The following is a 26141-nucleotide window of genomic DNA, read 5'->3' on the forward strand; positions in this document are numbered from 1 at the left end:
GAAAAAACGTGATTTCCTGCCCATGAGCGGAAATCGATTGTGATTTTCTGCCCACGAGGGAGAAATCGCAGCATGCTGCAATTGTGTGCAGGCTACGAACAGACTGCTTCCACTGAAGTCATACTTCTGCAGTGAGCACTGCGGAAGTATGGCAGGATGTGCGTCATCACTGAGCGCCAGCGACCACTGCCCATGTGCTTCGAAGTGTCGGCCAGCACATCCGCAGCGCAGAAAGGCTTTGCCGGACAGGTAAGCTGCGGGTCACCAGCCGGGCACCGGGTCGAACCCCGCTGCGGGAATCCCGCATGCGGGATCTGACCCACCTGTGTGCAGGAGGTCTAAGGCTGTCTGCACACAGGCATTAAATAGTACGTAATTTCGGATAGCAAAATCGCTGCAGAAATTCCACAGCGTTTACAGTACAAGCCATGCAAATGAGATCTTACAAATCTTCACACGTAGTGGAATTTTTCTGCTGCAGATACACAAGAAATCTGAAAAATGCTGCAAATGCTGTAAAGTTCGTTAACTCCGGCCATCTGACAAAAAGCAAGAGGAATTCTCCAGCCTCCATGCCCCCCTGTATCACATCTTGTATACAAGCTAGAGGCAGTACAACAAAGTACTAAAGCCTCCATGACCGCTCATATCACATCTTGTATCCAAGCTAGAGGCAGTACAACAGGGTACTAGAGCCTCCATGCCCGCCTGTATCACATATTGTATCCATGCTAGGGGCAGTACAACAGGGTACTAGAGCCTCCATGGCCACTCGTATCATATCTTGTATCCAAGCTAGAGGCGGTACAACAGGGTACTAGAGCCTGTATGCCCACCCGTATCACATCTTGTATTCAAGCTAGAGGCGGTACAACAGGGAACTAGAGCCTCCATGCCCTCCTGTATCACATCTTGTATCCAAGCTAGAGGCGGTACAACAGGGTACAGGAGCCTCCATTCATGTATTCAGTTTTCTGCAATAAATGACCCTCTTGCTCTGATATTTTAATCACTTACTTTCATCAATGTTACAATCACACAGAGAAAGTTTCATTTGATTCAGACAACTCCTTTTAGGGGAGAGATTTTTTTTTTGACAATGAGTGTATTTTATAATTCAGTCTCAGTGCTTGAAGATACTATTGCGTAAGGAAGGATGTATTATGTGGAGCATCTATATGGCTGCCCTTTGTAGGCTGGACTCATGGTGCACACAGAGGATGTTTTCTGTCTATATGGGGCAGTTCAGCAAGAAGCACAAGGTGTAAATCCCTAGATATCTACTATCATATGTGGGTGGCTTTTGATAATCTCCCTTCTTGGTGAAAATATAAGCAATTTATAATGTATACCTATAAAGCTACTTCCACTTTCACTTACCATAATTGTAGGTTTGGAATGTTTAAAGGGGTTGCCTGGGAATGGTATAATATGGCCTCTCTCAGTGACACCCCATCCGAGGACCGGCTGCAGAGAGGGCTGGCATTTTATACTGTTGCTGTACAACAAACATTCTTAGTCTGTTCTTGTTTTTCAGGAATCACAGTTGACTGCAATAAAAATCCAATTATCATGCCTGTCAGAATGTTGCAAAATAAAGCCCCATTAAGCTAGTGAATGCATGTAATTACACCAAGCATATGCAAAGTGTCTTGTATCTATTAGAACACCAAACAAGCTTACTGTTTCAATGAAGCAAATCTTTTGGTCAATATGAGGCCCTATAAATCTAAGGCCGGGCTCACATGGGCGTAAGCGCTTTTCAGCCATACAAATGTGCTGCGTGTTTGCGCACTTCAAATGCACTTTTCCCAGCATATTTCCTCCGCTTCTGCATGTATTTGGGCTCCTGCAGATAAGTGTAAGTGTAGATATGCCTACTATACCGCAATGTATTTACCCTATGAAGTGCTATCGAGGGCTATTGCGTGCGTATGGGCGCTTTATACTGTACAGCCTAATCATTACCTTGTGTTATCGACTTCCCAGCAAAATCACGTAGTTCATTGCGTGACTTCATAGGGATCAGATGCGCATTTGTGCACCCCCATACACATATATGGTGCCTTTGGTGTGCAAATGTTCACAAAAATAATGCTTCGTCACATTTTACTTTTTCACGCGAGCGAAATGTGAGCATAAAAAAGAACCGTGAGAATGAACCCATTGAAATCAAAAGGATCTATTCTTCCATATTGTGCGTGCAAATACACCCATGTGAGGCCGCCCTTTGTGCATACAAATTAACTTCGTGTTTGTGCACACAAGAGAAAATAGGCACATGATCACATTGATTTGGTGCATATATGCGCAGTGGATACACAGGTTTTTCTGCATAGGCCGTGCACATTTATGCAAGTCCATTGATTTCTGCATATGTCGTGTGCACAAGAGAGATCATGTTGCGTATTTTGTAATGCGATCGCAACATGGTGTGAAAAAGTACACATGTGAATGATCGCATTGAAATCAATGAGTTCTAATCACTGCGTATGATAATACGTTGCACAAATGTGCTCGTGTGAACAAGTCCTAACGGCAGACTTTATGTCTCTTTTCCTAAAAACTCATAAATTCTGAAATGTACTCACAGGACACATATGTACATTGTTTTAGAACTGACACTGCAATAAGAGAAATAATAATCTGCTTATTTATAGTAGAAAGTCATTTCTATAGAAAAATTATATTAGTTCTGGAGCAAAAGATGTTAGTAATTATCTAGTATGGCGTTTCCCTTGTACTGCATACTTTTGTAGTCTGTTGTTGCCTTTCAAGATATTCTATAATCTAATTAGGGCATTGAACAGATTGGCAGCCATATAAGGCTGTATATAGAAAGCTTGCCTAGTGCCAGCTGTAAGTAAACACATTAATGACTGTGTGAAGGGAGGCAGTGACTACAGTTTATGGTAGGCATGCCATTATCTTCAGTTACGGTGCTTTTACACAGAACGATTATAATTTGAATTTGATTATAATCATTCAGTGTGAATGAAGCCAATGATTGAACGATGAATGAGAATTCGTTGACTTATCATTTATTTTATGCAAGCATAAAAATCATTGTTGACTCATTCACTAATTGTTCATTTTAAACACCGATCATTCAGTCCTTCTCATTCTTTACAATGAACAATCCTGATAAAAAACAAAACAATGTATCCGTGTGTTTAAACTGACAGCCAGAGTGAACACGTAAACTGTGTCATTGTTTGCTTGAGCAAACGATTTCTTGCTACATGTAAAAGCACTCTTAGCAAATTGGAAGATGGTACAATACCTCTACAGTGCTGCCTATTGGAAGGTAGTATTCCGGCAAGTCAATGTCAGACTTTAACAAGCCTTGTAACAATAACTGGAAATTGTGAGCCAAAGCCCGAATCTCCTAAGGAGAAAAGATACTCTTCTTGACCCACGTCTTTAGGCCTCTCACTAGCCGAGCCAGAAACCTGCTGCACACTGATGAGGGGCAATCACTCTGAAACAGCTGTCTGTGTATGGTTACCTCCACCTTTTGGAGAAGATTCTGGCTTTGACTCACAATTCCCAGTCATTGTACAAGGCTTGTTAAAAAGTCTTACATTGACTTGAGAAGGCATTATTAATTACTGGGGCAGGAACGGTGGCATTATTACCTACGAGGGCACAAAATGTGGCATTAATAATGGGGGGAAGAAAAGGTGGCTTATTACTTACAGGTACAGCAGTATTAATTATGGGGGCATAATGTTGGCATTATTACTTACTAGCTGATGTACCCGGCTCTTCCCGAGGTAGATTCTCCTCAGTATACAAATCAATCCCCTAGGCTTTATGGTTTCTGAGAAAAAATCTCATGTATCAATGATTTTCACACAGTTTTTCATGCATAAAACTGAATATTGATGTTGCGACCCCTTAACTTTTCCTATTTAGGTCAAGTTTGTGTGGTACAGATGTGTGTTATTAGTTACATTACATAGGAGGTAACTTAATTTTGCATTTAGAATTGAATAACTAGGGTACGACCCATTTACTTTTCCTAGTTAGGATCTATAGAATGGTTGTGCCAAATTTCATGTTTGTACGACACCAGGAAGTTAGAGAATTAGTGGTGAGTCATTCAGTCAGTGAAGGTTTTCGCCGATATATAGATGGATAAATAGATAGATAGATAGATAGATAGATAGATAGATAGATAGATAGATAGATAGATAGATAGATAGATAGATAGATGGGAGCACTAGAGGAAGATTTTTAACTATGGGAACAGAAGACGCAGCATTATTACTCATGGGACAGAAAAAGGAAATTTTTACTATGTGGAGGGCACTAAAAGCAGCACTTACTGTGTGGGCCTAATTACTATCTGGCATACTATAGATTATGTAGTCTTGTGGAAAACATTGGGAGGGTGACAGAAAAGCAAGCTGTCAAAGATTTGTGTGTGTCAAATTCTGCAGAGGCAAGTTGTGGCCAGCAGGAGTCACTGTGACAGTCTGGGTCCAGATAGAGAAAAAAAAGAAACAGAGAATGACACCAATCAGCGATTACGCCATGATTGATCACAAGAGGTAACTGTACTGTAATCAATGTCACGATGTAGAGGTGGTAGCTGTTTAATAGAGAGAAACTATTACTACAAAGGGGTCACAAGTGAGCACTATTACTGTGAGGGGATACAAAGAGTGTGGTTTAGCGTAAAAGGGGCATACACCATAACATTACTACACTAGTGGGGGTTAACGCGAGGACAGCATGGGGGGACCCCATTATAATTGAGTGCTCTGTACTATGGCCAACCTCAATCTGACTCTGGCCCGAAGGCTGTGCTCACACAGTGTTAAACTGTCCACTTGACTGTTTTGTCTGAAGGTGTGAGTCAGACAGAACCATAGGCTTTCATTATTCAAAAGGAGGCCTATAAGAGCTACATTTGAGCAGGTGTCTGATCCTCTCCAGCATTTGTGCCAGGCAGAATAGTATAGTTGACTGCAGTGCCAGAAAAGAACAGAAGCCTGCCCAAACTAAGCCATTATTGTTTGAACACTGGAAGTCTATGGTTCCATCTTCTTCCTTTCTTGGGGGAGTCAAATGAAGCCCCTGGTAAAAGAGTTTAACACTATATGAACACAGCCTTAAAGTTATTAAAGTGGTTGCACCAAGACGGATTTGTCATCTATCCACAGGATTGGTGTTAAAAGTCTGATCACTGGGAGTCTACCCATCAAGACCCTCACTGATCTCGAAAACTGGGGTCCTGTGTTCCCCTGTTCTCGGAACTGCAAGCTGTAATGTGGTGATTGAAGGGAGTTGTGGTCGCACATGCACAGTGCTGCTCCATTTGTTTCAATGGGGCTAACAGAAATAACTAGTACTAGTACAAGTTCACATCTCCGGTAGTCCCACTGAAGATGAATGGAGTGACACCGAACATGCGTGCTGCTGCTCCATTCAATCTCTTTTTCACTGGGAGATGGGGGTGCAGTAAGCCTGCAGCGATGGGGACATGGGACCCCTGTTCTCTAAATCGCTGGGGATCTCAGTGGTGAGTCCCCAACCGTTCAGACTTTCATCACCTATACTGTGGATAGGTGATAAAAGTGAGTCTTGGCCCAATCCCTTTAAGATGGAGATAGTAGATGTATCAAGACCCAGTAACTGCATCCCAGAGTTTAATGCTGTGTGAACACAACCTAGAACCAACTCTAGCTATAACTTCAGGTCTGTTAATATAGGAACGTCATCAATACTGTGCCAGCCACATAGCAATGTGCAACCCAGTAAAAAAGATGAACTTGGAGATACTGCTACAACAAATCCCGCAGCGCAGTGCACATAAAGATGTGCCTGGCACAGTGCGCAATGCAGACTGGGGCACAAAGAGAGAAAGGGCATGACAAGAGAGAGTATGGCTACATTTGGTCCTGTGAACCCATGTATGACCTACTCAGCCTCCACCTTTTATTAGAAGTAGAGGAGGAGGATAAAACATCACTATTGGTGCCGGCTGACGAGTTGGACTGGGAGTCTATAGAGAGAAAAGGGAGGTAGCAGCAGGCAGCTCAGGGCTCCCCTCCCTCCTTTTCCCACATAAAGTTTATGGGTGCCCCCTTATAACTGCAGCAATGTACAAATTGGCTTTAATATTTCATAAAAATATTATAAATGAAAAAGCAATTATCTTTATATTCATATCTCTATATTATAAAGTGCACTCACTTAAAAGTAGGCAACAACTAAAGATCTTACTTAATTATATGTCTTATCAATGTACATTGTGGAAAAATGCTGCAGTTCCCGCTAAACAGCTCCACTTGAGATTTCCTGCAATATCTATAATGTAACCATGACAACTGACAATGTGTGGCAGTGCCATGCACAGAGAAACAAAGTATACCCCCACTAATGATACATTTTAGTGACAATCCACAAAATTTAAAGTGACAAATTCCATTTCCCAGACATTAGCATAACTGAAGGCAGAAAGATTAGGGCTAAAAAAGGTGTAGTCAGTCATGCTGTATGCTCAAATATTCACATATTTAGGAGTCTACTAATACACAGAATTACACCCCACCGAGCAGTTTGTACACTGTGCATATGTACTGCAAATGCTAACTGTACATCTGGCAAATACTTTGTAAAATAGTATTAAGAAAGTAATGTTCCTGGTTTAGACCAGTCTCACATGAACAGATTTGAACTGCAATCGCCGTCCGCGTGTGTGATATGCGGTAATATGTGGGCATGGAAAGCCATTGACTTTCGAAGTTTTGTTCACACTTGTGGGTAAGAATTGTCGATTCTGCAAGCGGAAGAAAATTGCGTCCAACTCTATTTTAAAGTGGATTCCGCGGGTATGAGGTCCATTGATCTCTATGGATATGCATGGACGCGGATTCATATGCAAGTTGCTAGGAGGTCAGATATCAAAGAAAGCAGGAATTTGTGGGCAGACAATGCAGGACAGAGTCTGGGGAGTAAACACACCATCCAGCCTGCTGTCTGCAACCTCCACTTGCTCTTCCTTCACAAGAATAAGCAGGGTTTTTTAAAGTGGTTTATACTACTTCCAAAAAGTAGTATACAACCAGCCAAGCCTGGAGATCAGTATCCCATTCTGAAGGCTCTCAACAGTTCCCACCATGACAGCACAAGGGAATGACGCCTGAAAGCGTTTGATCCACAGTAATAAGCAGATCAATCAAATGCATTGGATTACACAATTCTGCTCACATTGACGGGTCAGAATTGTGTAATCCGCTCACGGAAAATAGAACGCATGTTCTATTTTACCGCAGAATTACATTGTGTTTGGGCTGCGGGAAATATATATATAAAAAAAGGTGTACTGTTCATGACCGCCTCTGTGAGTACGTGGTCATATACAGTTCATTACGCGGCTGTACGCAGGGTCACGGACGGGCTCACAGATGGAATCCGCTGCAGGAGCTTTCCTTCTGGGTATTATGCCATCCAGCAGGGAAGGGGTTAACAGCGGGGGGCACATCTCCGATGCTCCCCGCTGTTGCAGAGGGACGCCGGCTGTGACTGACAGCCGGCTCCCGCTGCGGGATAGAGCGGGATCATATGTGATCTCGCGCTATCCCCAGGACGTAAGTTTACGCCCTGTTGCGGGAAGTACCCCGCTCCCAGGACGTAAACTTACGCCCTGGAGCGGGAAGGGGTTAATAATCTCTGTAAGAAGTTTCACTCAATGTGATCTCTAAGGGACACTTATATTTTCCAAAGCAATCAAACCCCTTTTTTTTGTTCTAATAATTCTTCAAGGGTCTCACTGACCACGGATTTTGCAAAATGGTGGTGGGTCCTCGGGAAAACGGCTATTACGGACCATGTGGGGTTATTCTAATTTTTTCTCTGGTAATGTTTGAATACGTTCACGAACGCTGCCAATTTCTGCTTGATATGTTAGGTCGGTCTTGATCTTTAAACGGGGTATTCAGGTTTCTGAAAATGAATGCTATTCTTTGTATTGTCAAAGGTTTACAGATTTCAAATCATGCTTTCTGTATCAATTCCTTAAGCCAGTGTCACACAAGTAAATGCATATTTGTATTGCATTTTCGTGCATCGGGCATTGCATATTTGCATATGCAACATCATTTTTTACTGTACTTATTGTGCACTTAATTAAACACACACCGATACTCTCAGCCATTGAAAAAGCCAGTGAGTTTATTTAGTTCAAAATGTTTTCTTTTCCTGTGCAAATGCGCAGGAATAGAGCATGCTGCAGTTCTTGTTGCATGATACAATTGCGCACGCAAAACATGCGCTTGTGCATAAACCCATTGAAATCAATAGGTTCTATTTTCTACATATTCCGCTTATAAATTATTTATATGCAAATACATTTGTGTGACACAGGCCTTGTAGTTCTCAAGATCTCTGCTTGCTGTCTTTCCATAGGAACCTTCATTATTTACTTACAGAGAATACATTTCTGTCCTGATCATGTGATGCACATAGAGGTGCAGGAATCATTATACGACACAGCATCCATACACATAATGGACCTGGAATGAGTTCTGTGACCATCCTGAGAACCAGACAGAGCTTCATCCACTGGACATAAACAATGAAGGTTCCTAGTGAATGACAGTCAACAGATATACCATGAGGAATTGATATAGAAAATACGAGGGGGTAAATGAAAAAAAAACAAGACTCTTCTTCAACATAGTATGTCAGGCTGAAGGAAGACAATGTCCATCCAGTTCAGCCTGTTTCAACCCCCATTGTTGATCCAGAGAAAGGCAAAAGAAACCATTTAGGCAGATGCCAATTTAACCCATTTGGGTGGAAAAAACCTCTTCCCGACTCCATAATGGCAGTCAGAATAACCCCTGGATCAACGTTTGGAAAGTTCCTACCTGAATGTAAGACCCGGATCTTCTGATTGGCCAGATGTTACTAGTCCAGGGTTCTGTTGTTAGGTGAATGTCTGTGGAACCCTTTTGAGGCGTATGCCAGCTGACATTGTTGGGGAAGGTTCCGTCCAACTCAGGTGATTTTTTTTTTTTTCAAGTTGTTCAGTTTTTTGCCTATTTTATGATGGTTGATTCATATGAACAACTTGCCGCTGTGTAATTATGTTTTCTTTTCCACTGCTCAAAGCACTCATACAGTGTATATACCGTATATAAAAAACATCGAACCAGTATGAAGAATACCTCTTTAATATTCTATACAATTACATACAAAAAGGTGAGTAGTATATTGCTACTGCATGGTCTGATTATAAGGCTGACCTCATTTATAAAGCAGTCCTTGATGTCAGAGTGGAGTTGTGATTTAAGTAAACATGAAACAAAGACCTTTTCTAAATGATGCATTTCCAAATGCAGGAAAGACAAAATCAAATAGTGCCCATAAGCACAGTTATGTTGCCTATAGCAAGTATCCACATTTCAACGCTCAGTTTTCCTAATGAAGGTTAGAAAATAAATCTAGTCTTGTGAGCTATTGCTGTGGGTAAGAATAGTTTCAATTGTTCGGACATGACATGATGCTCTGTGATAGACAGACTGCCATGGCAGAGTCAATATGTGTCATTGTAACAAGATAAATCAAAGTTCAGAAATTCAGGTTGTTAACAGAATAGGTTAGAACTAGAGATGAGCAAACCTACTCGGCCACGCCCCTTTTTCGCCCGAGCGCCACGATTTTCGAGTACTTCCGTACTCGGGCGAAAAGATTCGGGGGGTGCCGTGGGTGAGTGGGGGGTTGCAGCGGGGAGTGGGAGGGAGAGGGGGAGAGAGAGAGAGGGCTCCCCCCCTGTTCCCCGCTGCTACCCTCCGCTCCGCCACGCCTCCCCCGCCCCCCGGCGCCCCCCGAATCTTTTCACCCGAGTACGGAAGTACTCGAAAATCGCGGTGCTCGATCGAGTAATTACTCGAAACGAGTATATTCGCTCATCTCTAGTTAGAACATTTACAGTATATCTGAACTAACTAGACAGATCACCTCTTATATCCTGCTTTGTTATCTGATGGCGGCCCCTATTTTTATGTAAACAGATAGTTTGTGTACAACTACTACTCACTAACTGGAAATTTTGGAAATGGAACATAAAAAGCAGAACACCTGGTAATGCTGATATTTATAGAGGAAAGGTCTGTCATTAGTATGGTCATAAGGCATAGCCAAGTTAAAGGTAGGTCAAAGAGTGGAAGGGAGGAAATGTGAATTCAAAGTGTTTCTCGTTAAGGTTCAGACCGTAGATTTACACACTAATAGATATAGAAGGAGATTACCAGTAGATAGGCAATGCTGCAGTGTGTATACTCTGATATAATGTGTTCCAGACGTCTGTTATAAAGGAACTAAATCCACTCTATTGGAGTTTGATGTTCCGTTACATCCTAGTTAGCAACAGTTTATTCAGTTCACTGCACAGCAATTCTTTCTGGACCATTCTAGTATTTTTGTTTCCACTGCTAAATTACGGATATTGCCTTCTATATATAAAGCTACCCCCAATTACAGAATTACATAGCTCATATGAGATATACTATAATGATTTGTGTGCGGGCATAAGTGTTCTTAAAGCCAATATCTAACTGCATTGTGGTTCTTATAGCCATCCAAGTAATCATCTAATAGATTCTACACTGTAAAATTGTTAGTAGAGTTTCTGCAGATAATTACTCTGGAGATGGTATAATATCCCTCCATTACTCTGCACTCAAAAGATTCTTTCCGTTTTTATAAGAACAGGGGGGATAGTGTTAGCACATAACACCAACCATCAGGTCTGATGAGATATACTGTATGCCTGTTCATGTTCATGGAATGCCTCCAATTGTCCTTATAATGCCTATTGCTCAATCTAGATTTGAGCGATGAAACTGCTGGGAGGCTTTCCCTCACAATCAACCAAATATAGGGAAATTATTTGGTAAAAGGTAGACCAGATAATGACTATTCCATGAGAAACCTATTTTTAACACAATTTTCTACTCTCTACCCTCTCTAATAGTCATAGTAACATAGTAACATAGTTCGTAAGGCTGAATGAAGACAATGTCCATCTAGTCCAGCCTGTCTAGCCTCCTGTTTTGTTGATCCAGAGGAAGGCAAAAAACCCCAAGAGCAGAAGCCAATTAGCCCTTTTGGGGAAAAAATTCCTTCCCGACTCCCTAATGGCAATCAGACTGTTCTGTTCCCTGGATCAACCCCTAATAGTTCCTACCTGCCTGTATACCCGGATTAACAAATAACCTTAGATTTATAGCCTATAATATCCTTCCTCTCCAGAAAGACGTCCAGTCCCCTTTTAAACTCCTCTATGGATTTTGCCATCACTACGTCCTCAGGCACAGAGTTCCACAGTCTAACTGCTCTAACAGTAAAGAACCCTTTTCTATGTTGGTGATGAAACCTGCATTCTTCTAAGCGTAGCAGATGCCCTCTTGTTACCGTTGTAGTCCTGGGTATAAACAGATCCTGGGAGAGATCCTTGTATTGTCCCCTCATGTATTTGCGGCTATTAGAACTAATGGTTTTTTATTGGACCGTTCAGATGAAGGAATTTTAGACCCGCAAAAAACATCTGAACATTCCCATAGGAAACTATTGATTCTAATAGCTTCGGTTTTTTATGTGCGTAGGTCCCCGTGTGAGGCCTCGTTCAAATGAATGAATTTCAGATGCGCAAAATCCTGGCACCTACTGTTACGTTTGTATGGCAAATAAGCACCGGGCCCATATGAACGTGACCTGAAGACACAGGTTAGGGGAAACTGACAAACGAAATGCACAAACCAACCACACAACCTCGCACACGGTGGTAAAGCTGAATATAAAAGTGAGAATTAGTTTGTACATTGGCCAATGAACTTAAGCTGCAAGGCAGCGATCAAAGCTCCTCGTGTCTTGCGGTCCCTACTCTAGCAAGACACCAAACAGGCAGCACAGGACACCAAACACCCAGCAAGCTGCAAGCTGACCAGACAATACACACACACAGCAAGCTGACATGGCACAAACACTAACCAACCAGACTGACAAACACCAGACAGAGGAGATACTTGCAGAGGGGCAGGAGTACATATACTCACCCAAACCCTGGGGATTGGCTGAACTGAGCTAACCATACCCAGCAGCCAAATTAATCCTCACCTCTGCAGATGTGCACCTGGAACCCAGAGAACTACAAGTCCCAGAAGCATAACCTAACACCTACCAAAGATAGGACATGTGAGTGCAAGGTCGCATCTAAGCTCAGTGATGCATGCAAAGACAGGACCTGATCTATCTTTGGTGTGTGCTTTCCATAGACTCCTATGGGAGCTGGAAAGCACACACCACAGATCGTGTGAACGGGCTAATTCAAATAGCTGGAATTCACCGGTTCACGCAATCTTTAGTGCAGTATAGGCGCAATCTTTTCACGCTCCTATCCTGCGTGCCCAAAGCGCTCGCCTAAACGACCCCTGAAAGAGGCCTTAAAGCGTACCTACATAGACATGGACAGCTAGCAAAGACTCACTCACTACCTGTAACCCATCTTAGTCTCTCTGCTGCTAGAGATGGATTTCACAACAAGAACTAAACAGCAAGTTAGAAGGAAAAAGGCCCCCAGTGGGCAGCAGCTCAGAGTAATTTTTTACCACAAAAGACAATTTTAGGTAAATAAAGTTATTTGCACTTTTGCTAGGTATCACATTAGCGCTTCACATAAGAATGTTTGTGGAAAAGTTAGTGACCATTTTATGTATGTCAATGGCCATCTTTAAGCTAGCTGTATACATGATATTTCTGCCATAATCATAAACCAGGTTTGGACAGGTTCAATTAAGACACTTTAGACCCTGTAGTTTCTTCCCAGATAAGTGGCGCCAGATGCGTGTGTTGGCCACTTATTCCTATTCACAACAAATAAATAAAATTCCTGTTGGCCTGTCTAAAAGTAGATCTGTCATGAAGCTGAAGTAAACAGTTTGTGGGGAGATATCAGTTTTGTCTATGACCGGATTAGTATCCAAGATTTCTCTTGTCTCCTCTGTTATAAATTCATATGATCTGCTTCTTTGCAAGCCTAAAACACTTGTCTAAAAGTCGGGGTGCTTTTAGACATAATGGTTATAGTTCAAAAAATTGTTCAAACGAGCAAAAATGAACGATTACACCGTGCAACACAATTTTTGTCACAGATAGGCGGCTCATAGTAACTTTAGTGCTGAATTCAAATATGATATCCGTTTTTTTTCTGCCATCTAAGGGTTTCAAGTTATGGGAAATAATGTAATCCAATTGCCGTTGTACTTTATTTTTTGGAAATCTGCCTATACAATTAATTCAGTCGGCTCACCATTAACCTTGCTGAATATAAAGAATAAGCGAAGGGATTGCACAACTATTTCGCAATCGCTGTTACACACCGCGTGCTGACTGAACACTATAAGGGTAGGTTTATGTAACATATAGGGTATGTTTCCACGTGGCGGAAACGCTGGGATCATCCCCCAGTAAGTTGTTTTTACAGGTCATTGGTTAGACTGGGACTATTTTTCAAAATTTAACAATATGGCTGAGCGGCGCTGATGTTTGAACAACTCAGACAATTTCTGCTATGTCTGTGGACAGTTCACAACAAAGACACAGCGGAGGAAAATAACAACCTTGGTAAAGTGTGCCTATCACAAGTATTTGGGAATAAAGCTTGGTGACCAAGATAAGAAGTGGCACTGCACAACATCTGTGTGTCATGTAACACTCATCTCACACAGTGGCTGAAAGCCAAGAGTAGAGCACCATTCGTCATTCCAATGGTATGGTGAGAACAAAGAGACCACAATACTGACTGTTACTTCTGTATGACAAATACCAAAGGTTTCTCCGGTAAACAGAAGGATAACATTCTGCATCCAGATATACCTTCTGCAATAAAACCTGTGCCTCATGACGCCAGATTACCTATTCCTGATCCAATGGGACGGTTGCTATTGGCCTCTGGCTGGGCAGCATCCCTGGGACTACTATGGTGGTCACTATTACTACTAGGGCCTTTATAGGGGACACTGTTACTACTGGGGACACTATAGGGGACACTGTTACTACTGTGGCCACTGTGGGGGTTACTATTACTACTGGAGCTACTATAGGGGTCAGTATTGGGGCTCATTCCCATGGACGCAAGCACATTTCAGTTGTGCAAATGCGATATGTATTTGCACAATCAAAAATCTCTTACGCCCGGGTTTGTTTACCTGCTCTGACGTGTTTTTAAGTGCACAAAGACACTGCTTATCTGCGCATGCAGAAAAGAACGTAGACAGGCTAATTGAAATGGTGTGCAAATAAGCGGGTTTTCTGCATACTCAATGCGTATTTGTGCCCGTCCATTCACTTCAATGGCTTATTGCAGTGTGAAATCTGCTCATGTGAATGAACCCATTAAAATCAATGGGTTCTATTTACTGAGTATTACACACACAAGACATCTCAGTCATTGAAGACCGTTACAAAGGGAAGTACAATCCGAATATGATGGGCGACTTTTGTTGGTTCTTACTGAGGGAAAGTAATGTTTCTTATAGAAATAAGTCAAGATCTAAGCGTCATTTTCCACCAAAAACAGTGGAATAGTAATATTCTGGCGTGTCCAAACTGTTATCATCTTAAATAAAGGAAATGGTTCGTAACTTGAAGTGATACGTGCTGCGAGTATTCAATGTTACCGGTGGAATCAACAGGTTTTAATTTTACAGAAACATAACATTACTTTCTGTCATGAAAATTTTTAAAAAATTTGTCGCCCTGTGTAATCATTTAGTCTAAACGTGAACGATGCACGAGAAATGTTTGTCGTTCAATTTATGCAGGCATAAAAACCATTACTGGCTTGGCAGCGGCTATCGGAGCGTGAACAAAGAATAGCCGCGAGTTGGTCCTGCAAATGTCCTGTAAATTCTGGCAAAATGATGGACTACTGGACAGAAATCCACAGACCTGATTATAGTCAATGTGGGTTGTGCCACTTAGTTCCATCATAAGACGGATCCATTCGGCCAGGGGTGCAGTTTTCCTGCTCCGTTTGGGGATATTCCGAACCCTTATGCAAATGAGCCAAAACGCACACCAATAGCCTCATTGATAATTTATAATTAAAACATTATGTAGATAGATGTATAAAGAGAGAAAGCATCCAATCACGCTGTGATTCTACCTTAGCCCTAAGTGAACTAAAGGGGTTATCCAGGGACATTTTTTTTTCAAAAGCTGTCCATCATGCTTTGCCAAAATAAAAGAAGCCATATTCACTTGCCCCGCTTCTTCGCCGCTGCCGTTCTGCTGATGTAGTCCCTTTTCAGTCTTCACCTTGAGGTGCAGGGAGCCAATGACGTCACCAAAGCCATGTCACCGCTGCAGTCAATCACCAGTTCACTACAGCCAGTGATTAAGTGCAGCAGTCATAAGTCCCATTGTCTGGATGACATTGCTCCACAGTTGGAAATGCCAGTGCGGAACCAGCCAAGGGTGAAACGGGAGCATTGGGTATATGGGGGAGGCAAGTATAGCTCTTTTATGTTGGAACCGTATGGTGGGCAGCTTTTGAAGAAAAAATTGGCCCAGATAACCCTGTTAAAGGGACTGCACAGGATCTCTACAGACTGGCACTAGAGTTGCTCCACATGTACTGAACATACAAATCTTCTTATGTATTACCATACACTATAGCTTGGGTTTGGTGTTGAGACCCAACAGCAATGAAAAGACAAGTCTAGCATCAAATAAATTACCTTTAGTATTTACTAACTGAAAACTTCAAGCTCACTAATTTCATTTCCAAGATAGGTAAGGTAAAGTCCCCTGCTGCAAGCACCGAGTCACGACTGACTCCTAAGGGGATGTCACATAGTGACGACTTCTTGCCAAACTGTTTTTGCAGGGTGGCTTGCCATTGCCTTTCCCAGTCATCTTCCCCCCCCCCCCCCATTTTACCAGAAGGATGGAAGGCTGAGTCAACCTTGAGCTGGCTACCTGAACCAGGAGGGGATTGAACCCACAACCTTCAGGTGTCATTTCTAAGATAACTAGTTCACAATTAACATGAACAAACCAGAGTGTTAAGGCAGCAGAAATGTAGTTCAGAGATCTCGTTCATGACCTGAAAGTTGTGGGTTCGTGATATGACATCAACCTAGGAGTCAGTCATGACTCGGTGCTTGCACCTTACAGTATCGCCTACTAATGACAAAGTAACCTGTACCCACAACCTGTATAATAGTTATTTCTGTCCTCATGGATCAAAACTGTCTCAAAGACAATGCAGAATTCAAATATTTATATTCTCTGTACTGCTGTGGAAAAATGAAAAGCGAATGCTGATTGACTGCTATGGGCAAAAAAGACACTATTACTCTGAGGCAGACAGGATACACTGTGCAAAGTTAACTCCCGACCCATCAACTTACTTTTACTGTAAAGAACATGGATTTCGCAAAGGACAGCTATAGGAAAAAGAAAAAATACTTCTAATTGATACACCCAAGAAGAGGTTCTAGAATGCTGACCGGAAGATAGGTGACATATTCTCTTCCTTTGTATAGTGACAAGTACAGTACAGCATAAGGGTGCCTTCACACACAGCATTTTTTGGGAAGTGCACTTGCAGTTTTTGATGCAGTTTTTTGAGCCAAAGCCAGAAGAGGATCCAGCAGGAAGGAGAAGTACAAGTCCTTCCTTTATGGTTCTCAATCTTTTTTAACCCCTTATGGACGTGGCCTATTTTGGCCATCAGGGATGCAACGATTTTTGGTGGATTTTTTAATAACTTTTTTACTTTTCCGTCGACACGGCCGAATAAGGGTTTGTTTTTTGCGTAGCAAAATGTGTTTTTTATTGGTGCTGTTTTAGGGTATATAGACTTTATTGTAAAACTTTTTACATTTTTTTTAGGATAGCAGGGAGGGAAAACGCATCAATTCTGCCATAGATTTTTTTTACAGCGTTAATCATGCAGCACACATGACACAATACATTTTTTCTGGCGGCCGGTACGATTACAACGATACCAAAATTCTTATTTTTTTTTTAGGTTTTTCCACTTTTCCATAATAAAAACCCTTTTTTTGGAAATGTATTTTTTTCTAAATTGGTGCACTCAAAGTTCTATAACTTTTTTATTTTTCCATTGATGGAGCTCTGTGAGGGCTTATTTTTTGCGAGATGAGCTGTAGTATTTTTTGGTACAATTTTTAGGTGCATACGGCTTTTTTGATCCCTTTTATTGGGTTTTTTGGGAGGCAAAATGAGAAAAATAAGGATTTTGCCTGCGTTTTTTAGGGGTCTTTTGCTGTGCAGGATAAAAAGCATATTTAATTTATTGTACACATCGGATACGACAATACCAAATATGTAGGTTTTTTTTTCATTTTTCTTTATTTATATTATATTTAATCTTTTTTTTACACTATTTGTGTCCCTGTAAGGGAATTATACAATAGCACCTAAGATCGCTATGATAAGGCATTGTATTAGCGATCATAGGCACTGGCAATGTAAGACGCCTGTATCAGGCGTCCTGTTGCCATGGTAACCCGTCAAGCTATTCGCAATTATATCGTGACAGTCCGATGACGTCACAGATGAAGCGTGCTTCCTTTACGTGCCGTGATCTACATAGATTGCGGCAGGGAAGAAGTTAACAGTGGGGGTCGCTGTGCCGATGCACCCCCACTGTTCCAGCGGGATGCCGGCTATCAGTGATAGCCGGCATCCCGCTGCCGGATAGCGCGGGATCTCTTCTGATCTCGCGCTATCCACAGGACGTAAGTGTACATCCTGTTGTGTTAAGTATCCCACAGCCAGGACGCACATTTACATCCTGTGGCGTTAAGGGGTTAATCCACTTCTGGTTTTGCTCAAAAAACTGCATCAAAATTTAAAAGTGCGTTTTCTAAAAAAAACGCTGTGTGTGAAGCCACCTTGAGGCTGCCTTCACAATGGCATGAAAATTGCACAAGATTTGTGAATTGCGAGACGCACAAATATGAAACCCATTCTTTTGAATGGGTTCGTAGAAATTATTGGTGTTTTCCTGCATGGCACGACAATGCGATGTGGGAAACACATCGCAGCATGTCCTATCTTTCTGCGAGATCGCCCATTGTTTTAAATGGGCTTGCCCTTTGAATGCAATGAAAGAACTCCACGATCCTCTGCCACGGCTGAGACAGCCACTGCGGGGATTCCCTTCATACCCGCAGTGATGCCAGGCTGTTTTCACATGAAAACGCCTCGCATCCCCAAGGCTTTCATATGTTGGCAAGTGCGATATCGGGATGTGATTCACGGCCGGATATTGCACTCGCCAGTGTGAAGGAGCCCTAAGACTAATTTCACAAGGGCAAAAGTGATATCGGGCCGTGAATCATGGCCTGGTATTGCGCTCGCCAACATGCGTTTTTTTTTTTTTCCCCCCTGCGGATCCGAGGTGTTATCAGCCTCACATCACTTTGGGAAAGTAGCAATCCTCCATCACGGTGGTCAGTCATGGCGGAGTTTCTCCCATTGTTTTCAATGAGGAAACCTTGCATCGCACTGCATGCACCTAGCACGTGGTGCGATGCTGCCGCCAGCCCCATTGAAAACAATAGGTGATGCCAGAGCACGCTCAAAGATAGAAAGTGTCGCAGTTTGTTTCCCAGATGGCATTGAGGTGCGATGCAGAACAAAAAAAAAAGCTCATGTGTATGACCCCTTTCAAAAGAATGAAGTTTATATTCATGTGAGATTCGTCTCGCAATGCACAAATCCCGTATGATTTTCTTGCCCTAAGGCCTCGTTCCACATCTGCATTAAGTCTTGCCACTTCTCTGTTCTGTTTTTGGAACAGAAAAATGGAAATAGAACAGAATTAAACGTTTGGGTTTTTTTCTCTTTAATTTCAATGGGTTTTCAAAGAAAATGAAAGTTTTCAGTTTGCTCCTGTTCTGTTACATTTCTGTTTCTTTAACAGAATAGTGCAGTCTGCAGGACTATTCCGTTAAAAAACGGAAACCTAACGGAACAGAAGAAAAATGAAAGCTTTCCATTGTTTTGAAAACCCATCGAAATCAAAATGAAAAAAAAAGTTTTAACTTTGTTTTTTTTTTGTTGCAAAAATGGTACACAGAGGGACGAATAGCCTGTGTGAATGGGCTTTAGTAAGGTCTTTTACAAAGAAACAAAGCTTGGGGGAAAATGCTCCTGTATGCTGATGTCACACAGTCTTTTTTTTCCAAAACTGCTGCATTTTTTGCTGTCTTGATGCTGACATTTTTTTGCTTTTTTTTGTGCTGCAACTAGATATTATCTATAAGTCAATATGGAATAATACACTCTATTCACCTTTATTGATAAAGGCCATGAATATTACATAGAACTTTACATTGCTTGATATTGGGTTCTGTCCTCATTGGGGCTAACAATCTATACTACTCTTTTGTGCATTTTTTGGGTCTAGGATGTTTTCCAAAATTGCATAGGGAAATAAAATGCCAAAAAAGGAAGTATGTGCGACAGAAAGATGTTACAAAAAAAGCTTGTAAAAAAGCCACATGAATTTCATAGCGACATAAAAGCCACATAGAATTAACAAGCTATAAAAAAAATGTTAGAAGACTGAAGCATAAAAGTACCGTACTTCTGCAAATAATAAAAAAGTAACCCAGTATGAAAGAATATGTTGGTCATTACAGCCCTACATAGGAAGTCACCCACATGTATTGGGCCCCTGAAGAACAATCCTGTCTAATTAAACAGCACTATGGAAGTGGGAGATGTATCACTGGGAAGTGGGAGATGTATCACTGGGTGCCCCAGACTCTTCTGGGTGACAACCCCTGCTGCAGCCGTGACACCTGCCAGATTTATGTCATCCTGCTTTCCTAGAAGGTAATTCAGAAACTGCTGCACACATGACTGGTCACCTCAATGTACAGCGGGCTCAATTATGTATTAATTCAGGTTTAATACACTCAAATCAAATCACTATACAATTCTATATGATACGAGGTAGATAGATAGATAGATAGATAGATAGATAGATAGATAGATAGATAGATATGAGAGAGAGAGAGAGATATGAGAAAGATAGATAGATAGATATGAGAGAGATAGATAGATAGATAGATAGATAGATAGATAGATAGATATGAGAGAGAGAGAGAGATAGATAGATATGAGAGAGATAGAGAGATAGATAGATAGATAGATAGATAGATAGATAGATAGATAGATAGATAGATATGAGATAGATAGATAGATAGATAGATAGATATGAGATAGATAGATAGATATGAGATAGATAGATAGATATGAGAAAGATAGATAGATATGAGAAAGATAGATAGATAGATATGAGAGAGAGAGAGAGATAGATATGAGAAAGATAGATATGAGAAAGATAGATAGATAGATAGATAGATAGATAGATAGATAGATAGATAGATAGATAGATAGATAGATAGATAGATATGAGAGAGATAGATAGATATGAGAGAGAGAGAGAGAGAGATATGAGATAGATAGATAGATAGATAGATATGAGAGAGATAGATAGATAGATAGATAGATAGATAGATAGATATGAGAGAGATAGATAGATAGATAGATATGAGAGAGATAGATACATAGATATGAGAGAGATAGATAGATAGATATGAGAGAGATAGATAGATAGATATGAGAGAGATAGATAGATAGGAAATAGATAGATAGATGATAGATAGATAGATAGATAGATAGATAGATAGATATGAGAGAGATAGATAGATAGATAGGAAATAGATTGATAGATAGATAGGAAATAGATTGACAGATATGAGATAGATAGATAGATAGATAAATGAAATAGATATGAGATAGATAGATAGATAGATAGATAGGAAATAGATAGATAGATAGATAGATAGATAGATAGATAGATAGATAGATAGATAGATAGATAGATGGATAGATAGATAGATAGATAGATAGATAGATAGATAGATAGATAGATAGATAGGAAATAGATAGATAGATATGAGATAGATAGATACATAGATAAATAGATATGAGATAGATAGATAGATAGATAGATAGATAGATAGATAGATAGATAGATAGATAGATAGATAGATAGATAGGAAATAGATTGATAGATATGAGATAGATAGATGTGAGGTAGACAGAGAAAGAGAGCTGGATGTGAAATGATGGATATTAGATATGGTATATAGGTTACATAGGAGGTGTACTATAAGATTTTTATAAAATTCCCCATCAGTATGACAATACACAATGTGGAACTATAGAGCACCGAGTCCAGCTCTCCCCAGCAGCTCAGGGATCCTCAAGGACTCGGTAAGACATCACACATAGGAAGCACTGAGGACTCTAGTATTACTGCAGTCCATTCATCACCCTGCATCTAACAATGCTACTACCCTGAGCCATCAGCACCCCAGCCTACACATACCCCATCTAACAAGAGCGGTGATGCTTACCGACATGGGTGATGACCGTGGACAGCCTCTGTGTTAGCTCCTGATGTGACATCTCTTCCTCCTTCAGCCAAAAAAGCATTTCCCAGTGCAAGATGCTCCCTGGCAGGCTGCGATGTGCCGGTGTGCCGCGTACAAAGCAGGCAGTGCCACTCCCAGCCAGCAGGCTGACAGCCACCTGTCACTAGGCAACGCACGAGGCAGCAGCAGCAGCAGGCAGGGGCGCCGGGCTACAGGGTCCGGGAGTTGTGCTGATGCCGCATTCCCCGGCCGCTGCCTAGCTAGGAGGATGGACGTGGCTGCGGGCTCAGCACCTGCCTGCAGGGAAGGAGATGCTGATGAGGTGGACGGAGCCTGAGGACTGGAGGATGGGGCTCATCACACAGAGCAGGGCCTGGCAAGGTCATCTAATACAAGGCTTCATCCAGGGCCAGAGCTGTGACTATAGGAGTCCTCAGTCATCTTATCAGTCAATGAAATGACATCATCTATCTACCTAGCTGCTGGAAATATAGCATGACTGATCCATGCAGATAGCACAATGATGTAATCCCAGATCACAGTTACCATATCTGTAGCATATAGATCCTGCACTTATGGTGATGGCAGGTCATGCTTCAGGTATAGCTTTTGTTCCAGGGTCTTTATATTAGATACAAGGGGATGCTGGTGCCTGGACACAAATCACTGGCAGTTATTGAATAAGTAATTATTTTTCCCAACAGAACTAACCTATTCGTTAATGCTGGACAAATGGGTAACAACGGCTCACAGAGAGGTTTCTTTAGCACAACACCACTTACTTCTTACACTTATGACACTTTGGTTGCAAAAAAAAGTTTATACATGTTTGACATAAACTTCTGCCAGAGGAAGGACCCTGAGAGATTCGAAAGCGCGCTATAACATCCTATATTTTCGTTAGCCATTAAAAGGTTAAATGTATCTACAAGATTACTTGGTTTCTCTTGCTGGGAACAATTACATTTTGACAGTGACCAAAATATTCATCCATTTAGTCTATCCAGCATTATCTTAAAACGGTTACATTTATATATTAGAATATAAATTTGCATATGTATGTCTGAAAACGATCAAATTAATATTCGGATTACTATATATGATTTCCTGTTGAGGGCTCAGTGGTTTTTTTCTTTCCTCTTGTAAGAAGGGTGTGAGGTGGAGGGGGCAGCAGCTGCTTGTGGTTAGGCAGAGACCAGACTCTGCACCCTTGGGGCCCGTCCATCCTTCTGCCTCACTGGATCACTGTGTTATAATGGCGCCTTCTTACATTAGGTCTGGCCCCAGATGGAAAACAAATCAAGTGAAAAACTGCAATCCCCCTTAGCATTATCTGCCGGCAACACAGGCTCTTCTATCATTAGATCAATTGTTAATCAGCAGGTGGAATGCTGTGAAATGCTACTAAGCATATCTGGATGGCTTGAGGAATAGGACATGATAAAGAGAAAATGTATCAGACATTAAATGAAATGGCTACATGCAAATAAAACTGGTAAATAGTAGCAGTGGATATCAGTTTATCCAATGGACAGTACTGGTACAGGACAGTTTACTGCACCACGGCAAAACTAAGTGGAGATATAGTCACTAAAACACTGCAACAAAAACACTTTGCCTCACTGTAATAATGCTGCATTGTGAGGGGGGGTCGCATGCTGCGCTGGCTACTTTACTGCAGTTCGGCTGAGATGCAGCTGTGATGTGGCCAAAGTCACTGCAACTGACTGATAGTTTAAGGGACAACTCCTACTTCACTGTTAATGGCAGCATGATTTCTCTAAGGCCTTATTCATGAGCTTTTCGGATGGCCGCATCGCTGCCGAAAAACACATTAACATGAGAGAGCCACGACCAGGTCGTGGCTAAACCTTGTGTTCTCTCACCCATTCAAATGGCTGGGTGTGGCATATATATGCCACAGCCCGTAATTCTGTCAGCCAGGGAGAAATTCTTTAGCTCTGCTAAACTGTCTCCCCCTTCCTTTGCTGGCTGATCACAGCAAAAGAAGCTTACGTAGAAGCTTATGGGAGCTGCTGGCAAAGGTAGGGGGAGGGAGTTTGGCTGAGTGTTGTGACCAATCAGAGGCAGCGCTTTCAGGACGCGGGAATTTTTAAATCCCTGACCAGAAGAGAAGGAGAAGAAGAGTGCCGGGGACCTGCTAGAAGACACGCCAGAGATGACTGTGCTTCCAAGGTGATGTATTAATGTACATATATATTTTTTCTACAGTTCATGGATCTTTTTTTGGGGGGGGGGGAGCTTACGGGGGGTCCCCGTGGCAGAGGATCATGAGCATCTTCCATTGATTTCAATGGGAATGGCATAGCTACCACTGACAGCATTTAAAACAATAGGGCGAGCAAAAAGAATGGACATGCCGTGATTTTGTTTTAACGCTGCATTGCAATGTTCAGGGAGCCATTTGAAGCCATTGGCCTCATATTTTTGCGATTTCTCGCAGCGCTGGGAAATCGTGTGATTTCATCTTCAGTATGAAGGCACCCTAACAGTCAGACATCTCAAGAGCTAAATTGCGATTTTGCTGTGATTTTTCTCATGTCAAAATCGCGATCACAGTGTAAAGGATCCCTAACATCGCTAGCCACTGTTAAGGTCCCTCCCCCACCCTTTGTCTGCCGACTCTCATAGACTCCCATAAGAGTCTATGGAGCTGCCGGCGTTTTGCCATCAAAAGATAGGAGAAGACCTATCTTTTGACGTGATAGCAATATCGGCATTAAAATAACGCGCCTACGTTCTATATTTTGATGCACAATTTTTTTGGCGTGTCAAAAAAATCATTTGTCTGAAGGAAACCATAGGAAACCATGGGTTCCAAAATACGTCATTTTTTGACATGCCTACTTTGCGTTAAACTGTTGCCTGTGTGAATAAGACCTGATGATGTAAGAAACAGCAAACCCATAAGAAAGTGGCGCACACTCCAATATAGGAATACATAGCAAATTCTTAATTATAAAAATAGACACAGAAAAAGGTTAAAATCACTTAAAAGCTAAATGCAAAAAACTTCAAGTCTGCATGATAACAGAATTTAATAAGGCCGCCTGCACACGGCCAGATTTGCATTGCGGAATCCAGAGTGCGCGTCTGCTTCCGGACTCCACAGCAAATACCTGCCATCACATGCTATGGAGAAGTGTTTTTTCCTGCCCACGAGTGGAAATCAATTACGATTTTCCGCTCACTGGGGAAAAAAATCGCAGCATGCTCTATTTTTAGGCGGGGCGGGGCGGCACGGCATAATCTGTACTGCGCATGTGTGATGGATGGCACATCCGCAGTACAGAATATGAAGAATCCGAACAGGTACACGGGGTCACTGTCCAGCAGTTGTAGGGTTAAAGAGTTATACTCTGCTGTATATATTTTTTTAGCTGTAAGGCTGGGTTCACACAGGATGGATTTCCAGCGGAATTCTCGCGAATTGGCCGCACCAAAAATCCACGAGAATTACGCTGGAAAACCGCAGCCGTGGGTTTCGGGACGGCTGTGCTGCCTGCATTTCCGCTGCAGCCATCTCTCCCCATAGAGAGGCTGCTGCGAAAAAAAAAATTGAAATGCTGCGTCTTTAATTTCCAGCCCACAAGGCCGTTTCCGCACGATTTGGCCGCAACAGATTGGCTGCAGTGTGTGGACGAGATTTTTGCAAAAGCTCGTCCACTTTGCTGACTAATCCCGGGACAATCCGCACGGAAATTCTGCAGCAAATCCGCCCCGTGTGAACCCAGCCTAAGCCTGGATTCACATTGTGTATGTCAGCTGGGTTTTCACTCCTGTACAATTTACGCTGCCCCTCTGATGCATTGGTTTACAATGCATAAGTGCACATGGGCGTATTTCCGTGGTGTAAAAGCGCCCAGCCAGCCAAGATACTGCATTTCAGCCGGACGCTTTTACGCCAGCTGCATAGACTCCTATGGGAGTCTATGACAGCTGTCGGAGACAGCCCCTTGTTGGCTGTTTGCAATGGGAGGGGGTGGGATGTTGGGGGGGGGGAGCTAGTTGCTAAGCTCCCGACCCCTCCCATTGCTGGAGGAGAGGGGGTGGGAGCTTAGCACACTAGCTCCCACCCTGTCTCACCTCCTCCCCTTGCCGAGACACAGGGAGGGGGAGGGAAGGAGGAGACAGTTTAGCAGAGCACTGTGGGCTCGGCATATATGCATCGGGCCAGGGCCGTCATCACAGGCGCACAAACGTCACATTTGTGCGCCCACTCAGGTGTTTTTACATCACCGGCAGGCGAATGTAAGCATTCCTACGTCCATGTGAATAAGCCCTAAGGCTAACTTTACACAGGCAAGCGCAATATCAGGCCTATCATGTAAATTCTCCACAGATGCGAGAAGTTTTTATGTCAAAACCTCCTCGCATCACTTTGGAGTCTCTCCCATTGTCTTCAAGAGATACCCCGCCTTGTGTGCACCTAGCACGGGGTGCGATGCTGCCGCAGGCCCCATTAAAAATAATGGGCGGTGCAATGCGAGAGCATGCACAATATGGAATATGCCTTGGTTTGCTTCCCACATCGCATGGCAGTGCCATGCTGGAAAACATTTCTCATTTGCATGGGGTTCATATTTGTTCGTTTCGCAATGCACGAATCTAGCGCAA

At 42.2% G+C, this 26141-nt stretch overlaps 1 protein-coding gene across 1 annotated transcript in view; it reads right to left on the reverse strand.

The window, feature by feature from the left end:
• MCF2L2 (MCF.2 cell line derived transforming sequence-like 2) overlaps positions 1–22096 on the reverse strand; it is a 275394-nt gene extending 253298 nt beyond the window's left edge. Inside the window, exons 1-2 of the mRNA XM_066605412.1 lie at positions 22050–22096; positions 21486–21592 (exon numbers count right to left, since the gene is read on the reverse strand). Coding sequence (XP_066461509.1) covers positions 21486–21592; positions 22050–22096 — 154 coding nt within the window. The remainder of the gene's footprint in view (positions 1–21485; positions 21593–22049) is intronic.
• Between the last annotated feature and the right edge of the window lie 4045 nt (positions 22097–26141).

Source organism: Eleutherodactylus coqui, chromosome 1 (assembly GCF_035609145.1).
Source record: "Eleutherodactylus coqui strain aEleCoq1 chromosome 1, aEleCoq1.hap1, whole genome shotgun sequence".
NCBI classification, from domain to species: Eukaryota; Metazoa; Chordata; class Amphibia; order Anura; family Eleutherodactylidae; genus Eleutherodactylus; species Eleutherodactylus coqui.